This window comes from Ictidomys tridecemlineatus, chromosome 3, assembly GCF_052094955.1.
Source record: "Ictidomys tridecemlineatus isolate mIctTri1 chromosome 3, mIctTri1.hap1, whole genome shotgun sequence".
Taxonomy (NCBI): Eukaryota; Metazoa; Chordata; class Mammalia; order Rodentia; family Sciuridae; genus Ictidomys; species Ictidomys tridecemlineatus.
In genome coordinates, this window is record NC_135479.1 from 105,563,163 (window position 1) to 105,582,884 (window position 19,722).

A 19,722-nucleotide genomic window follows, 5' to 3' on the forward strand; every position below is an offset into this window, starting at 1 on the left:
TAATTCAAATGACCTTCCTAGAAAGAGTCAGCAGGTCTGGGGATATAGCTGAGTGGTAGTGGGCTGGCCTAGCATGCAGAAGGCCTTGGAGTTTAAAGCCAAATACTGCAAGAAAAGAAAAGGGAGGGAAGGGAGAAAAAAAGAAGGAAAAGAGGGAGGAAGAGAGGAAGTAAAGAAGGAAGAAAAAAAGGAAAAAATGAAGAAAGGGAAGGAGGAAGGAAGGAAGGAAGAAAAAGGAGAGAGAACAAAAGCAGGGAAAGCAATGGGTCATTAAAGCAAAAGGGCAAGCAGTACAAATATAAATATATGACATAAAATCTGTTGAGACAGTTTAGAAAGCTTTAGAATTTTCATGACATCAAACTGAGTGGTATTATGACTGTATAGAAACTTAAGAAGCTCCCCCTTGGCCTGGCCTAAACCAAACTCAGGGGTGGGAGGCATAGAGAGGAGTTCTGTCTGGCTGGAGTAGAAGGGACCTGAACCCCTGGCACTTCAGGATGCACTGGTTAGGGAAGGAAGGGGCCAAGACTACCCTGATGGGCACTTGAGCACCACAAGGCTCCTGGGAGTCCTTCACCCCAGCTCCCCACCATCACAACACCCCCTTGCATGGGTTGTCAGTGGTCTGTTCCGTTGCCTGGTGCAGGCTTGAGTTCCTTATCAAACGCCTGAGTGTTCATAGCCTACGTTGGCCTGCCTGGGCAGGCTGTGGTTGTGGTGGCAAGAGCCAAAGCCAACTTAGCTTGATGGAGGCACCAAGGACTGCCCTACAGCCATATTAGCGGGTGGTCCTGAAAGAAGTAGGCAGGGTTGTGGCAGCATTGTCTGAAGACATGAAGCCAGGCCCTAATTCTTATGGTGTTCCTTGGGAGTTGGTGATGTGTAGAGCTATTGGATGTTTTGCTCTTCTCTTGTTTTTGTGGAGAAGTTTTCAGTGTGTTAGAAGCAGGCTTTATGTGGGAAGAGAAAAACAGCTGGCTTTAAAACATTCTAGACTAATTGAAGAAAAATGTGAACTACTTGAAAAAGTTAGTCTTTTTCAAAAAGAGCTTGAAGGCTTAGAGTCAACTTTAAAGGGCAGCAGTTCTGAGAAGGGTCCAAGAGACGTCCCCAATTTGGAGGCAACCTATGAAAAGCTGCATAGGTCCAAACCTAGCCATGGGGATGAAAGACTCTTTCTAGACAAAGAGCTTGAAGAACAAAAGGCTAGACATTGTAAACAGGATGAAATCATGGCAGATATATCGAGAAGGATAAAATCCCTTGAAGGTGAATCAGAATCAATCAGATCAGAAATAGCTGAAACTAAAACAAACTTGAGACTGCTTCAAATAAGTGAGGAAGGACTTCAGCTGGCAATGAAGGAAGCCTTGGATGAATGTTCCCAGCTTCAGCAAAGTCAGAAACCGATCTTACAAGGAGACGCTGAAGCATGGAGGGAACAAGGACGTGTCCAATGTGAAGAGAGCACCACATTGGAAGACTCTCAATTCCATTCAAAACAAGTTCAAACTGATAAAGATAATCACGTGGAGTCTCTGACTGAAGGCTTGCTGAAGATGAAAGACAGGTCTTCTCCAACAAAGGAAGCCCAAACAGACATTGGGAACTTGGAATGTGGAGTGACGAGTGAATCAGGAATTGGTGCTCACTTGGATGATGAGCCCAAAGGAGCTGTGAAGAAACTGGTTGATGGTGCTAAGCTAAAGTCCTCCTTAGAAACCTTAGAAGGACAAAGAGTTCAAACTTGTGCTTTCTTATCTGAAGTAGAGAAAACAAAGGAAGACCTTAGAGAACAGATTAGAAGTCTGAAGACTGAACAGGCCACCTTGCTGTCAGAAAATACATGGCTTGAAGGTGAGAATGAGAACCTTCAGCAGAAATTTAAAGACATGATGGAATGCTATCAAGAAAATATGATGAAACTCCATGGGAAACTCAGAGTAGAGGAAAATTACCGGGTGGAGCAAGAGGAGAAACTTTCCAAGGTCAAAGAAGAGATGGGCCATACAAGAGAAGAGCTGGAGACCTACAGAAAGCGAGCCAAATATCTTAAAGAAGAATTGGAGAGAACCATTCAGTCCTGTCAGGGGAAGATTATTTACTCTGAGAAAAAAGCACATGAGAGTGAGTTGGCGGCTTGGATTGCTGAAAGAAACCTCCATTATTTCATGAAACAAAACGCTCGCAATAGACAAAAGTTAACTGAAAGGGAGCTTCAATTGGAACTTGTAGAGGAAGATCCCTGTGCACTTGGTGTTTCAAATGCAGCATTGGGCAGAAAGCATTCCCCCAATGGTCCCTCACCATTGGGTCCTCCTTGGCAAGGTGGATGTTATTCGAAGTATGCTAGACCATGGCGACCAGCAGAACTCAGAGGTTCTAATCTGCCTTCTTTGGATAAAGAGGATGGGCCTATGTCTTCAGAAATTCAGTCCAGTAGAAAGGAGACCAAAATGAATCTTGAAGATTCCAATGTGCTCGATTCACCTCTCCCTGTTGAAAACCAAGCAACTGGCTCCGGCTCATTGTTGGCACCTTTCCCTCCAGTCAGAGGTGAATTATTTCCTGTGGACCCAAGGAGTCAGTTCATGAGAAGAGGACCATTTTTCCCTCCGCCTCCTCCAGGAAACAGGTATGGGGCACCTCGAGATTATTTTCCACCAGGCCCACCACCCCCTCCATTTTTTCCAATGCCAGATGTCTATGAATGGAGGTATTTTCCTCATGACCTTCCCCCAAGAGCTGGATTTCCTCCCCCCACCCCCGCATTCTGAAAGTAGGAGTGAGTGCCCTTCGGGCTTCTTTACACCTTCAAGTGAGTCTGCTACTGAACATCAACAAGAAACCTGATGTTTTTGATCTCTCTTCAAAAGTAATTTGACTTACCTCTCATTTTTAGTTTTTAAGTAATTGCTTTTACTTAAGTAAGTGATTATACTTTTGCTCTGATTGAAGCTAAATAAAACTATAATTCTTAGGATAGTATTTTGGAAATAAAGATGGTTTAAATATGATACTATGAGTAAATTATTTCCATTCTATTGTAATCTAAAGAGTATAGCATTGAATTTGATTAATCCTGAATTGCATTCTGCCGTGGTTCACTGACAAAGGTTTACCTAGTCTTTGGTTTTGGGGAGATATTTGTAAACTACACATGAATTATTGGGACACTGAAATAAGAATAAGACACATAATTGTCAGCTTTTGGTATTCTTAGATTTGATACTCATAAAATGACTCTGGTAAACTACTTTAAGTTTTTTGAACTGCTCACTTTCAACTTCTACATCATTGCCAACAAGTGACAATTGGCCAACCTGCACCAATACATAGAGAACACTTTGAACAAGTTTTCCCCAATAGAGACCAAGAACTAACATGTATTAGAAATACCCTAACTATAGTTAAAGCTTTATTCAAATGTTAAATATGCTGTCTAAATGTGTGTGTGCATGTGTTTAAAGTATACATTTAAACCTAAAATGAATGCAGTAGGTCACACAATTCTGACATTGTGTTATTATTGGTCTCGCTTGTTCCTTAGTTATTTTAAAATGCTTTTGTAAAGTATTAGCATTGACATAGAAACTTTCATGAAAATTTGTAGCTTCTTCTAGTGTAGAGAAAATATATATGTCATGTTTTTTTTTTAAAAGAGAGTGAGAGAAGGGAGAGAGAGAGAGAATTTTTAATATTTATTTTTTAGTTCTCGGCAGACACAACATCTTTGTTGGTATGTGGCGCTGAGGATCGAACCCAGGCCGCACGCATGCAAGGCGAGCGCGCTACCGCCTGAGCCACATTCCCAGCCCTGTCATGTGTAGTTTTATCTGCTAAATCATTGCCCAAACTAAGGGCTCCAGGGAATCTTGTATGTGCTCTGATATCAGCAAGCATATGCTATTTTCTTGTCCATCTCCATTAACTTGTCACATCTGTTAATTTATGCTTTTGACAAAACATCTTTTAAAAATCAGATATAGCTAGTTACTTTTTTTTCTAAATATAGTCTAAATTTTTACTTCATAGAAAGTGCTTAAGGGCTGTCATTGCGGCTCAGTGTAGAGCGCCTAGCACGGGGGGACCAGATTTGATCCTCAGCCCCACATAAAAAGTAAATAAACGCGTTGTGTTGTGTCCATCTATACCTAAAAAAATAAAGATTCTAAAAATATGCTTTTCACCTATAACAGATATAATAACATTTAGCATCAATAGGAATATAAAAGATAATCTGAAAATAATTTTGAAATATCCTCATTTTTTCAGTGCTTTCCAGGGAATCAGTTCTTTTGAACTGAAAACATAAATACACTTCCTCAGCAGCTGAAAGCCTTTCAAAGAACCAGATAGATATCACTGTGTATCTGAATCTCACATAAAACAAAACCAAGTTAAAAATGGCAATTCCCCAGACTTAAAATTTACCTAAAGCAGTAAAAAATTCCTGCATCTTTCCTTCTGTAAAATGGATAATAAACTGAACAGTGCAGTCTTATATATATTACTCAAAAGATTTTCTTGCACCAATTTTGTTTTTTAAACAGTTGTGGCTTTCCTTCACTCTTTCCTCCACCAAAATAAAAGAATTGTGACTACTACTTTAAAAGAATGTTTTGTTATATCTTATAAAATTTGTTTTTAAAGCTACACTTTATGAACTTAACAAGATTTTGGAAAATTTTTTAAAATCTCAGATAGACTTCTCAATGCATTTTTGTATATTTTTATTTAACATACATTTCTAAAACAGTAACATATAGAATATTTTCCATCCTCTGCAGATAAATAAGTGCTCAAAGTATAATCTGCAAGAATTTGAATTTGGTTAAAAGATGCAATATCAAACTTATTAATATTGACATACAACTAACTACAGTATAAAATTCTTGATTGAAAGACTCATTTTCTGACCAATATGTTAATTCTGAATATTTCAAATTTTTCAAAAATACTATAGAAGACAATTCCATATATAACACACCACCAACATCAATCATCAGATTTTAAGCCATTACACAAAAGAAATCAGGATTTGAATAAATCCCATGTTAAACATTAAAGTTTTCTAATCTCTTATCTATACTTTATGCTTTCTCACAAGGTATATAGTAATTAGATTAGAATTAAGCACTTTAAGTGAACATAAACTATAGGAAAGGAAAATGCGGGCATGCCAATCTCTTTCAATGTTAGCAAGCATGAGGATTTTCTAATTTTGTAGGCAGCAGACTGCCTTGTCAGGTTCAACCCCAACCCAGCCCCAAATTTACAGAACAATCTTATTTGTTCTCTCCGAAGTTTCTTCTTTCAAATTCTCCAGCAAAAACATTTCCTATTTCCTAGTAGCGCATAAAATATTTTCCTCCTTTAGCAAGGAGCTAAACCAAGGAACCAGTACTGCCACTCGCTTGACTGAGCATCAGGTAATGAGTGCAGTCCTTACCTGGCAGCTCAGCTCAAGGTGGCATTGGCACACAGGTCTTTTGTGCCTCGTCAAAATGCTGGGGTCGTGTGGTCCAGCATCTCTTGGTCATGTTCATGTAGCCACTATCCTTAGGTTCTGTAGTCCCTGCTTGGTGCCACATCTGGGTTCATCATCTGTCTTCACAGAGGCGCTGCTGCCACTTCCTTCAGCTTGTGTCCCATAGAAGGCGGCTCTGAGCTCTGGTGGCAGCAGCTCCTGCATTCCAGCTGCAACAGCATTGGGTCCTGCACCCCAGCATCTCCGCTACTCTGTTGGCAGCCTTGAGGGATTCTGAATTCTTGATGCCACCAACAAGGTGATGTTGGGTTCCGCACTCTGGTGGCAGCCTCATTGGCTCCCTCACTCTGGCAGCAGGATTGCCTCCTGCACTCCAGCAAATTCAAGGCGGCAGCGGCTCCTCCAGCGGTACCTTTGGCTCCAGCAGCTCCTGTGCTCCAGCTGCAGCTTTGTCTCTTGCGCTTTGGCCACTCCTTCTGGGAGGCAGTTGTGACTCCTGTGGCTCCTCCTTTTCTGTGCTCTGTTGGCAGTGGCAGCTGGCCTGGAGGACTCGCTATTGGACAAGCATCTTTTCACTTGTTTTTTGTTATTATTGTTGTTGTTGTTCTTGACTTTACAAAAGGAATTTAGACGAATGGGAAAGAGCATATACAGCAAGTATTCAGGGTACAAAGGGAACATTTCATTTTTATCTCTAACCTATCCTTTTCTATCCTTCAGAAATAACTTTAACTTCTACCATGCTTGGTTAACTCCTGATTATTCAGAGCGATCTAAAGTAAAAGAACCAAAAATAATATGTGTGCACACGCCTGTGTGTAGGAAACTTCTTAGTGACAATTCCTGATTTGTCCTGTGGGAGATTTTAATAAGCATGCTTTTAAAGGAAAGAAACAATGGAAGTTTGAAGGAAGATGGAGTATTTCCAAGTTCAAATAATTTGTAAAATTCTGGGTTAAATAAAATATCCATATATACTGTGATTGTTCCCACCGTTTCTAAAAGTAACTGACTACTAAGCCCTTTAATCATTGACTAACTAGTAATATTTTTAAAAACTATAGAACTTTACAAAAATATTGTATGAGAAACCAGTTAGTTATAGTTTCTCCTCTATTGTCATGCTGAAAGCAGTTCATTCAGTTGAACATATGTGGAGATTCAGAAACATGCACAGGGCCACATAAATTTGCCACTTTTCAAAACTAAAAGAATAAAATCAGCAGATTGCCTTAAAATTCTGTCTTTACTATGTTAATAAAACTGGCTTCATTTCTGTACAACTTTTTGATTTTTCCTTTGGCTGTGCAATGAAAGAAAAAAATTGACCTTAAATATGCTAGTGTATTTGCCTTTTAAAATTAAATACATCTAAAAGATATCTGTAAATTCTATAATTTTTTCCACAAAAGTAAGGACTGGGATTAAAATAATCTGTGATATTAGTAGAATAATTACTTTACTCTAAAAAAATTTTTAAGAGGTTAACAAAAACATGCTGTGAAATTTATCTAGAGTACCTACAGAAACCTAGATATGATCAAATAATAGTGAAATTGGAAATATCTTCTTACATGTTAGAATTCAAGTCAAGATACCACTCAGCAATGAATACCATTAAAATTTCATTGAGATTGGATGAACCTTTGTGTAGACATGAATGACAGCTTTTCAATATAACTTTCCTATTTCTATCTTTCTACTGAAATTCAGAAGCATCTCCTGTGGAAGTGATCTTATGGTAGCTAAAATAGCTGTTGTGGGTTCTAAGTGGAAGCTAAAAGTCGACTTCAGGAGAATACAAGTGTATTGTCTCCACCACCCATTTAAGGTTTTGCCATTTTTTCTATATTAGTGCTGGGAACAAGAGGTATGAGAACTGTTCCCCTTATTTATAAATGTCAGCCTACTCACTCCTTATATACAAATACTAATTAATTGTTTAACATCCTATTCGTGTTTTCTCTATAAATTACACTCCACTCTCTAATTCAATCCAAAATCATTTCTCCCTTCCCTAAACTATCTGCTTCTGGTTCATGCATCTCAATTAGCATCCAACCATATTTAGTGTAATTTAATTTAGTGTTTGGTTTGACTAGTATACATGTCCTGATTCCTGAGAAGTATGGGGAATTTAGAATGACACAAATAAGATAGTATACATACCTGGAGAGCCCACAATTCCAAGAACAATGCTGCTTATATTCTGTGTTTGTTGACTGACACTACTCTTTAGTTTCACCTAATAACAGTTAATCTTTGGGAAAAGTGTTTTTCTTTTTTTTAGTTCTTTTTTTATTTCTTACATACATGACAATAGTGGAATGCGTTACATTCATAATTATCCACTCACATCACAATTTTTTGTAACTCTGTTTATAAAGTATGTTTAGGCCAAATTATGCCATTATACAAGAGCTCTCTTATTTTGAAGTCTTTTTCTACTATGAATATAATGAATTTGTTTATCAGTTTTAAGAATGTTGATGTATTATCTCTAAATAACTGATGACTACACATAATTTTTTTTTCTATGAGAGAGCAAAGTTATGGCTAAGCCACTGAGGTATAGACTACCTTAGGGCTTGGGCACAGGAGATTATGAAGTAATTAACTGTTTAATGACAAAGGGACTTGGAGCAGTATCTATCCAAAAAGAAGAGAAAGGAATTACATCTCAGTAAGATTAGAGGGAAATGTGAATAGTAACCCTTTCATAATTTTGTACTTCCTCCTACTGCCTCTGACAAATGCAGTCCTGCTGCCTTCTTATTTTGTTAACATACAAGAGCAGAGAAGGATTGGACAAAAAGAAAAAGACATTTCTTACACACACCACACACACACACACACACACACACACACAGTGCAAAGCAAAAGTTCATAATGTAAAAATATGGCTGCTCTAGGAAACAACCTTCAGCTTTTGACATGGCCACACATGCACTGCATTACTACCTTACTCAAAGATCACTAAGTATACTCTTCAAAGAAACTTGAAGAATCAGACAGGGGTGGGTATATGGAATAACTGGAAGATTCATAAGTAGGGAAGCACGTCTTCTATAAAGCTGACCAAAAAATGGCTTTCCATCCTAGCTTACATTTTTTACTATCTTATTCCTAGTCATTCTGTAGGGAAAGTATTCTCTCCACAATAAATAACAGGCAATAGAATCAGAAATTCTTATTATATCCATTATCTAATCAATGTAAATTTTCTTCAATATTCTAAGTCAGAAACTTAAGACAATTCAAATGATCAGTATTTGAAAGAGTAGCTTAGCTATAGTCAAGTTAAAATATTTCTAGTTGTTAACTTGGAAACGCTGATGTAACTGCAGATCTTAGATACCTTTAGAGACCCCTGGTTGGGATCCTAAGAAAACAAACAAAAAAAGACATTGTTACCACACATGTGTCTAAGAAAGAGGAGAAATGCTCAGTTTCCATAAGCAGGTGAATTTAAGATATATTAACTAAAATGCATGCTCCCCTTCCCCCACATACACACACAGTCCTCATAGGTGAGGAAACCAGATAAAATGGAGAAATACAGTGATATTTCCAAATGGACTAATTTTAAGATAAGGAATGGACTTTCATAGATCACTCTGAAAGAAGATTTAACTTCTTCTATTACTATAACTTTAGGACAATTTGCCATAAAGAGTAGGTTTAAAAAAAGAAGAAAATGAATACAGAAATGGCAATGCAAATCACCAATAAATATCAAAAGGGTTGACCTTTCAGAATTATCCATAGAAGGAACAACAACAACAACAAGTACTTTCTCAGCAATGTACTTCCTCTGAAGCACACAGTCTTCTTCAAGGAATACCCTATGTACAATAAATGACACATTCCTCAAAACAGCAAATGAGATTTAAATTGTTGGCATGTCAGTTGGCTTAACTGGTGTTTAATTTCTCTAGTATTGACAAAGAGAACGTCATCTCCAGACTATAACAAGCTAAAGGTAGTCATTCACATATTCTGAATGGTTACAACACTTGTACTGGGAAAATATTAGCAGAATGAGAGAGAGGAAAACAGTAACCAAACCCAAATATGCCAGACTTCTGATTGGGCTTCCATTTCCCCATTATAATTGGACCAAAATGTAAAACAAATGCAACTTTCTGGAGCTTAGTCTCTTCATCTGGAAATGAGTGCATACTCTGGAAATGAAAACTTAACTATTTTTAACTTGTGCTCTTCTGTTAAACATAAAAACCTCATTTCCTCCTTGAACACTATTCAAGATTTCAAAGTAAAGTAAGAATTAGAACCAAAAAGAAACCAAAACGAGATAATTTGATAATTTTAAGTGTTCTGCTTAGCAAACAAAATCTAAAACAAAATTTACTGACACATTTTTTAGTAAGTGGATATACAATAATATTTGTTAAAATATTTAAGATCAAAAGGACCTAGGAACACAAATGTATTGCTAATAGTGAGATGTTATTGATTGGAAACTTTAACATATACTTTCTCCTCTCCTTGAGAGTTACTCTAACTGATCTCTTCTGGCATTCAGCCATAAGAAATGCTGATTGATATACATCTGTTAAATTACTCAGAAACAGGGTCTCTTTATTCTGAAAATAACAGAACTCTAATATGATTTGACGTCTTTCAAGTTAATAAAGGACAGAAACAAGCAGGTTAAGTCTTTGGTAAAGAGGCATCAATAATAGAAGCAAATTGTAATAAGCCTTAACAACCCTTTTGACATTGAAAATCATAAGAATACTGCCTAATATTGGCACATCTGTACAGTACTTAGCAATGTATAAAATACTTTATGTAATTTAAATCCCAGGACTATATAAATAGATATTATTATCATGATTTGATTAAAACAGTATAAAGAGGCTTTTTCAAGGTCTGCTATACTTAAGCAGCTAAGCTGAGACTTAAGTTTTTTTGAGAGATACTCCATTCACTCGAAGTTCTTTACTTTGTCAGGTAATGTTGAAATTATTCTCATCCAAACTCCAAAGATTATTATACATAATAGGCACATTTTTTCTTTCAACACAGCCAATATAAATCCCTTTCATACCAATTCTCATAAAAATTCTCAAGTGTTTCCATTTCAGAAGCCTAAATCTTCTCATACCACTGTGACTAAAGGCACAGCAAAAGGCATCTTTCAAAGTCAAAGCTTCTTAAAACTAGTTCTTATATCATATTACTGTCCTCAAAATAAGGAGATCAACACAGAGATGGGCTTTTTAAACCATTGACAAGTGAAGAAATGTCTGAGGTTGTTTGTTACTCATTTAGAATGGGTCAATATGACACATACTACACCTTATCTTTCTTAAAAGGTGAGCAGGAGTCAGACTCACACTCCCACCTTCTGGACAACAAGAAAATACCTGCCTCCAGGCAATTGGTAAAAGCCAGCTACACAAAAATAACAAAATGAACAGAACTCAGAGTTATATTCTTACCAATTTAAAATAATCATTCTAAATGAAGTGTGAATGCCAAATTACTAATTTAGTAATTTAATGTAAATGTAGGGTATAAAAAAGTGGGGTTTTATTCATATAAAACCAACATTTAACATACTCTGAAGGTCATTATGAAGATTATGAGACTAAATTACAAGAAAAATACTAAGTATCCTGCCTCGCACATGGTACTTACTCAAAAAATGTCAGCTACTATTGGTAATACTGAAAAAGTAAAGAAAAACCAAAACATATAGTGGAAAGCCATATTTAAACTCAACAAACAATCAATATATTCTGTGGTGTTTTAAGGCATCTGTGCAAAACATAAATTTGTTATGTTCATATATGTGTTTGTACATAAATATGCTAATTATTTGCAAGAATAAATGGCAACATGGTGATCCCTTGGAAGTTGGAAGAATGTGGCCGAGAAAGGGAACTTTAACCTGATTTACAAAGCTTTTTTATTTTTCAACAATTAAAAAATACTCATGTATTTTTTGTAAATCATTTAAAAACACATGAATTACCTTAGAAACTTTAAATTCTATTGTTAATTTGATATATGTAAAAAGATGCACCTCTATTTGTAGTTAATATATCCAAATTTCTAAAACTTCACTTTTTTATTTAGTAATATCATTCAAGCCTTAGGTTGATCATTGTTTTAATAATCTTCATAATTATATTCCTAATTACTACATTAAAAATACCTGCTATGACAAGAAAAGCCCCTTCTTCACAATGTTATTAAGTTTTAAAACCACTGACTCTACTTAATCAAAAGTGTTAGAATTACCCCATTCCAAGTAAAATTTCCCAGGTACCAAAGGTGACTTTGGAATATACTCTCAATATTTCTTTCAAGAGAGAGTTATCTTGAATTATAGTTTCAAAAATCCTCTTCATTTTGTTTTCCTTTTTGGGGACTCTAATCACGTGTGTGTTAGATCTTCTTGGCCTATTTGTTCTCTTGAATATTTTGTGAATTCTTTTTTCATTACTTTGCAGTTTTCACATCTTCGATTTATTTAAATAGAAGCCATTATGTTTATGCATTCTTGTGTTCCTTCTAGTTGACTCTTTATTTCCAAGATAAATTTTCCTTTCATTTCTCCTTTGTGGAAGTTTTTCTTCTCCTAAGCCATGTACTAATCACCTAATTTGTGGATTTTCGTGATTCTAACTTGTTTTTTATCCATTGCTATTATAACCTTCATTTAAAAATGTTACTAGGTATAGTTCAGTGGTAGAGCACTTTCCCGGCATGAGCAAAGCTCTGGGTTCAATCCCCAGCATTTCAAAAAAATAAATAAAATAAACAATTGCATTACAATTTGTGTGTCTTCTTGATGTGTTTTCATTCTCTATAAGAATATTTTTCTATTCCTTATTCTCTCTGTTTTGATTTCTTATTAAAACAGAAATTGACTGGCTTTTGTTGTTGTTGTTGTTGTTGATTCCCATTATTAAAAGAAACAGGTTTTCCTGTTTTTTTCCCCCAGGGGAGAGCTGTGAGCCAGAACAGCATTACTAGTTGCACATTCTCAAGATCATTTTTCATTTCACAGTGATGGAGAATATATCCTTGTTGCTCTGTCCCTTTCCTCTTTTTTTAAAATCTTGACTTTTTTATTCTTTTATCCCAGTGTTTCTACTCTGCTCAATTTAGATGCAGTTGCCATTCATTTCTCCCAAGTGCAAAGTGTTATAGTTTTCAATATTCATGGGACTCAGCTACTGCTACAGAGAGTGACAACTGCACCTGCACCATCCAACCCTCTGGAGTTGTGGTCTTGTTCACTCCTCAGGGTCTGAAAGGCCTTCTGCTGTTCTCAACTCTTCTGCTGTTCCTGATATATATATATATATATATATATATATATATATATATATATAGATAGATAGATAGATAGATAGATATAGATATAGGTATAGATATAGATATAGATATAGATATAGATATAGATATAGATATAGATATAGATATAGATATAGATATAGATATATTGATATAGTAGTTATAAAATGTGATGGTCTTTGAGATGAATAGAGAGCCTATATATTGGGAGCAAGTCTTTACTCCTCATACATCAGATAGAGCACTGATATCTAGGGCATATAAAGAACTCAAAACTCTAAATACAAAAAAAATAAAAAAATAAAAAAGTCTGCTTGCACCACCTTTCCTTTCATATAATCAACCATTTTAATGCAAAAGTGCCTACTGAGTGTCCTTCTGCTCATGAGGGACTTGGACATTCTACACAGAGGCTCTGTGGCTTCACTGAACCCCCTGTGATTCTCTGTACCAATTTCTATGATTTGTCCTTTATTTCATAAGCATTATACCAAGGACATGGAATCTCAACAATACTAACTTCCATTAGAGGAGAAGTTTTATAAGAGTGAAGTGAAAATTAAATATTATATGTCTCTTCAACATTATTCATAGAAGACTCAGGAAAAAGTTACAACCAATTCATAGTGTTTTAAGGACTTGGTTTTAAAACTTGGAGTAAAGGTTCTAAATTGAAACCATGGACCTCCTACTCAATATTTACCATGCACATGCAGAACTCTAGATCCAATGAAAGACTAATTGAAGGACATTTGATGTCAATGTGTACTGCAGAACAACTAGACATCTTTCAAGATGTGACTGAACAACTAGTATAAGACATTTGATGTAAGAAAGTCCCCCAGCACCATGATAATGGTGGGACTATTTTCTCCAATAAACATCTGGCACAGAATGAAAGCATAAACATTGGTATTCCTTACTACAGATAAAAAAAGGAGAAGGAACACTACAAATTATCTTCCTTTTCCCTTTTAATGTGTTGTGAGTGTGTAAACATCTGAATATTTTCCTGGAGAAATTATAAATTGGGTGGGGGAGAAGCTAGAATAGTACCAACATTTAAGGTTAGAAGGTTGCCAAAGAAGATCAGTCTCATGGTAGGCATTTCTTCTCTAAGCCAGAAAACCCTTAATCTGCCACATTGATTCTCCTAAGGATGTTAGATTGAGATGACTAATCAATGGTAACACTTCTCTAGTGCATCATATATCTTAAGCATATCTTTACTTGATACTCCAACAATGTTTGGAGAGTGCTATCCATGTTCCTCTTTTAGTCATCATATAATCTGAGACAAAAGTAGTTACATGAGATAACATTGCTCATCCAAATAGTAGGTAATGTGACCTAAGTTAAATAAATCTATATGGGTGCAGACATATATTACTAAGCCATTCAGAATTTTTCACATCTATAAAGAAACTGTTAGAATGAGCATGAGGGGAATATCTCCCTGGAAGATTCCATTTGCACTTACCCAAACTTTAAACTGACAGTTATTTTGTGTGTGAGAGCAATTTCTATATATATAGCAGTATTTTGAATACTATGCTTCCAAAGCCAAATAAAACTGGATTGTTACCCTTACAAAATCTGGACAAAAGAATAACAAGCAAATGATTACAATATAATATGAATTATTCTATACAGAAAAATAACCTATGCATTACAGGCTCACAAACAAGGGTAAGACATGAGAATCACCATGAGTTAAACAGAAGATATACAAAATTATTCCTTGGAATAATGAGATATTCTACAATTGAAATTTTTATTCGTTTGTGTGCATGTGTGTGTGTGTACTGGGGATGGAATCAGGGGCACTTGACCACGGAGCCACATTCATAACCCTATTTTATATTTTATTTATAGACAGGTTCTCAGTATGTTTCTTAGTGCCTTGCTTTTGCTGAGGCTGGGTTTGAACCCACAATCCTCCTAATTCAGCCTCCTGAGCTGCTGGGATCTTTTTATCAGTACTGAGATGGATCAGAGCTTCATGATGCTAGGCCAATGTTCTGCCACTAAAACACACGTCCACTCATGGCTTGAAATTTACATATGGCATAAGAAACTCTTCTACTTATAAATAATTCATTTAATTAGACAATAATTCCAGATATTATAAAGGGTAATTTTTTAAAAAAGGAAATTGAATGACCTGAATGAAAATGCTGCTTCTGTCAAACACTTCTGTTTTTCTTTCCAGAAACACATTATTTGTTCAACATTACATGAAGATGAACAAACAGTTAAGTTATATTGCCATAGCAATGTTTTCTATATTCAGGCTGGTATTAGGATCTCAGAAAATACATTTCTGTTTTGCCTCCACACTGTTTCTGTCCTTGTGGGTCCCAAGTGCAGACACACCAACATCCCCATCATCTACTGGGCTCTAATCTACATCCTCATGCTACTCACCATGGGGCTTTTGGTATCTACAGACATTTGGGAAGCACAGGACATTCCAGGTGAGTTCAAGTGCAAAGTGCTTGTCTTTCTGCACAAGGTCATGAGGGGATTATCCAACTGTACCACCTGTACCTGCAGTGTGCTTCAGGCCACATCATTAGCACCAGAGGCTCCTGGGTGGCCAACTTCAAATTTAAATTCATGAATCCCATTCTGTGGCTATTTCTCTTCTTATGGATCTTATCTATGTTCATCTCTAGGTACCAACTTATTGGCCTTGTGGTCATGCCCAATAATACACAAACTGGATTTCTATTAGTCACAGGCCACTATTCCTTTCTGCCCATGAGCTATATCCACAAGGACTTCTTTATAAGTCAGATAACATATAATTATGTCTTCTTTGTAGGGCTTATGATTTTTTCAGTGGGTACATAGTACTTCTACAGAAACACACAATTGTTCCAGCATTTTCACATTTCCCAGTTCTTTCCAATCAACTCCCCATAACAAAGGGCCACTCCGAACTTTCTGGTGCTCATTAGCTTCTGTACCAGCTTATACTGTGCAGACTTCATCATTTCCTTTTCCATAGGCATAACACAAATCATGGATCTCATCCTAACCTGTGTTCACATGCTTGTGGCCAATGGCTATGGAACAGTGTGTTCTTTGGTGCTGATCAGTGCCAATACTCAAATAATAAAAGTTATTGAAACCGTATGGGGAGATAAAGGCCAGCTGCTGAAAAACTGATCTAAGGCAACTTTATTACTCTTGTTAAAAATATTTCTCTATGATTCAGAAATTTTTCTTCAAAATAAATTAAGTAATGTAATATGTCAATTTTTTCTCAGAAAAAAATCATACATATGGCTAAGCAAGAACTTTATGTATAATTTTACCCTACATATTAATGAACAAATGTTTAGCTTCTTTTTAATTTGTATCTTAAATGTTTATTCATTTTTTTAATTTCTTAAAAATTATTTTACTGAAATTCTATTAGAAGTCTATGAACTTCTCCAAAATAGCTATGGTGCACTCTTTTTAAAGGAATATTCTAGCAAGCAGGCATTATGGCACATACCTGTAATTAAAGCTATTTAGTAGGTTGAAACAGGGGGATTTTTCCTGTGAGGCCACACTTGGCAACAGAGAAACTGACTCAAAAACAAAAGAAAAGAAAAGAAAAAAAAAGAAACAACAACAACAAAAAATATTAATCAAGGCTGGGGTTGCAGCTCATTGTAGACCATGTATTGGTTTGTTTCCCTTTAACAAATAGCTAGGGCAAAAAAACCCAAACATATAAAGCACTCTACACAAACTAGGAAGGTATTATTTTTTGAAAATTTAAATAACAGGTATTACTAATGTTGTAGAGAAAGTGGCCCTGTGTATTTATGGGAATAAATGAGAGAATAAATGTATAAAGGATTTTGATATTTTCTAAGACAATAATCAGGAAATTGTCTTATTACTCACAAATTTCTTGCCTAGCTGTATAAAAATAGGAATTAAAATCAGATACTCAATCACTTGTCCATGAATGCCCATAGCAGTACCATTCATGCAAGCTAAAAGGTGAAAACTCAAATGCACATCAACAAAATAATGAACATGGCATGTTTGTGTGTGTGTATGTATACACACATATATATAAATGTATGAATAAGCACATGTATTTACATGCATGTATAAATATGTAAGAATACAGATAATTTATATCTATTCTAGAATATTATTCTGCCATGGAATAATCAAAGGAATATATCTCAAATCTATTAAGCTAAGAAAACAAAATCAGACATGAAAAAAATCACAGATTATATGCCTTATCCATATAAAATATCCATAATTTGAAAATCCTAGAGTCAGAAAGTGGAAAGGTGGCTACCAGCACCTGGGAGGGCATGTCAGTGAGTGACTTTGTAATTATCACAAGAATTTTTTGTGGTGATTATAAGTTTGGGAAGAAGACATGATGTAAGGTTTGTTCAACATATGGAAATCAATAAATGTAATAATCACATCAATAGACTTAAAGAAAAGCATCAAATGATTATCTCAATAGATGCTGAAAAAGCATTCAATAAAATACAGCACCTCTTCATATTCAAAACACTAGACAAACTAGGAATAGTAGGATCATAACTCAACATTATAAAATCTATCTATGTTAACCCCAAGGCCAACACCATTCTAAATGCAGAAAAATGGAAAGTATTCCCTCTACAAATTAGAATAAGACAAAGATGCCCCTTTTCAACACTTCTATTCAACATAGTCCTGGAAAGTCTAGCCAGAGCAAACAGTGGGACAGCAGAAATTAAAGGGATATACATAGGAAAATAAGAATTCAAACTATCACTATTTGCTGATGACATGATTATTCCCTTAGTGATCCAAATCATTCCACAAGAAAACTTCTAGTATTAATAAATGAATCTAGCAAAGTAGAAGAATATAAAATCAAAACCCATAAATCAGAATTTATTTCTCTACATCAGTTATGAACCCACTGCAAGAGAAATTACAAAACTATTTCACTCATATTAGCCTCAAAGAACATAAAATACTTGCTAATCAGTCTAACAAAAGAGGTGAAAATCTTCTACCATAAAAAGTAAAGAACAATAAAGAAGAAAATTGAAGAATACCTTAGAAGATGGAAAGATCTCCACTGCTCTTGAATAGGCAAATTTAATATTGCCAAAATGGCCATACTACCAAAACTTTCATACAGACTTAATGCAATTCCTATTAAAATCTTAATGACATTATTCATAAATCTAGAAAAAGCAATCATAATTTTTTTTGGAAAAAAAAAGAGACCTTGAGAAGCCAAAGCTACTTAACCAGAAAAGTGAAGCAGGAGGCATCACAGTACTCGACTTTAAACTATACTATAGAGGAATAGTAGCAAAAATAGCATGGTATTTGCACAAAAATAGACATGTAGCCCAATAGTATACAATAGAAGACAAAAAGACAAAGCCATATAAATACACTTATGTCATAGTAGACAAAGGTGCCAAACACATACATGGGAGAAAATATAGCCTCTTCAACAAATGGTGCTGGGAAAACTGGATATCCACATGTATCAAAATGAAATTAAATCTCTATTTCTTACCATTCAAAAAACTCAAATAAAATGGATCAAGAACCTAAGAATTAGACCAGAAGACCCTAAATCTAATAGAATAAGGTAGGCCAAAATTTTTATAATGTCAGATTAGGCCCCAAATTCCTTAACACCACTACTAAAGTACAAGAAATAAAATCAACTATCCATAAATGAGGTGAATTCAAACTAAAAAGCTTCTTCTCAACCAAAGAAACAATACTGAGTTGAAGAGAGAGGCTACTGTATGGAACCAAACTTCTACCACATGCACATCAGATAGAGTATTAATCTCTAGGATATATAAAGAACACAGAAAACTTAGTTCCCCAAGAACTAACAACCCAATCAATAAATGGGCTAGGGAACTGAACAGACACTTTTCGGAAGAAGGTATAAAAGTGATCAACAAAAATATAAAAAGTGTTCAGCATCTTTACTAGTTAGAAAAATGCAAATCAAAACTACTCTAAAATTTCATCTCACCCTCAGTCAGAATGGGCAGTTATCAAGAATATAAGCAATAACACGTTTTGGAGAAGATTTTAGGGAAAAGGTGCTCCATATAACCCTGGTGGGATTGAAGCTTGGTGCAACCACTTTGGAAAGCAGTGTGAAGATTACTCAAAAAACTTGAAATGGAACCACCATTTGATCTGGCTATCTCACTCCTTGGCATATACTCAAAGGACTTAAAAAACAATACTATAGTAATAGCCACATCAATGTTTATAACAGCTGAATTCACAATAGCTAAACTGTGTAACTAAACTAGATGCCTAGCAATAGATGAATGGATTAAAAAAACCTGTGATATATATATCATAAAATATATGATATAATATATATATAATATTTTATATATAGTATAAAATATATAATATATATAATATTACTTAGCATTAAAAGAAAATAAAATCATAGCATTTGCAGGTAAATGCATGGGAATGAGAGAATATCATGTTAATAAAAATAAGACAACCCCCAAAATTTAAAGGCAAAATGTTTTCTCTGATAAGTGGATACTGATCTATGATAGAGGGACATGGAAAGAATGGATAAACTCTGGATTAGGCAAAAGGAAGGTTTTATGGGGGTAGGAAATATGGTGGAATGAGATGGACATCATTAGCCTAAGTACATGTATGATTGCATGAATAGTGTGTCTCTATATCATGTACAACCAGAGAATTGAAATGTTGCACTCCATTTTGTTAATGATGAATTGAAAAGCATTATGTTTCATGTAACAACTAGGTAGAACAAATTAAAAAATAATAATAATAAGATCAAAAAGAGGAAAATGTGTTAATTTCAACACCACATTGTAAATGTACCTAAATTA

The 19,722-nt window shown here is 35.2% G+C and overlaps 1 protein-coding gene across 1 annotated transcript; it reads left to right on the forward strand.

Moving 5' to 3' along the window:
• The first annotated feature begins 836 nt into the window (after positions 1–836).
• Positions 837–2,780, forward strand: LOC144375728 (melanoma inhibitory activity protein 2-like). The gene has a single exon (XM_078041164.1). It carries the CDS (start codon positions 837–839, stop codon positions 2,778–2,780), a length of 1,944 nt encoding a protein of 647 aa, XP_077897290.1.
• The last annotated feature ends 16,942 nt before the right edge of the window (positions 2,781–19,722 follow it).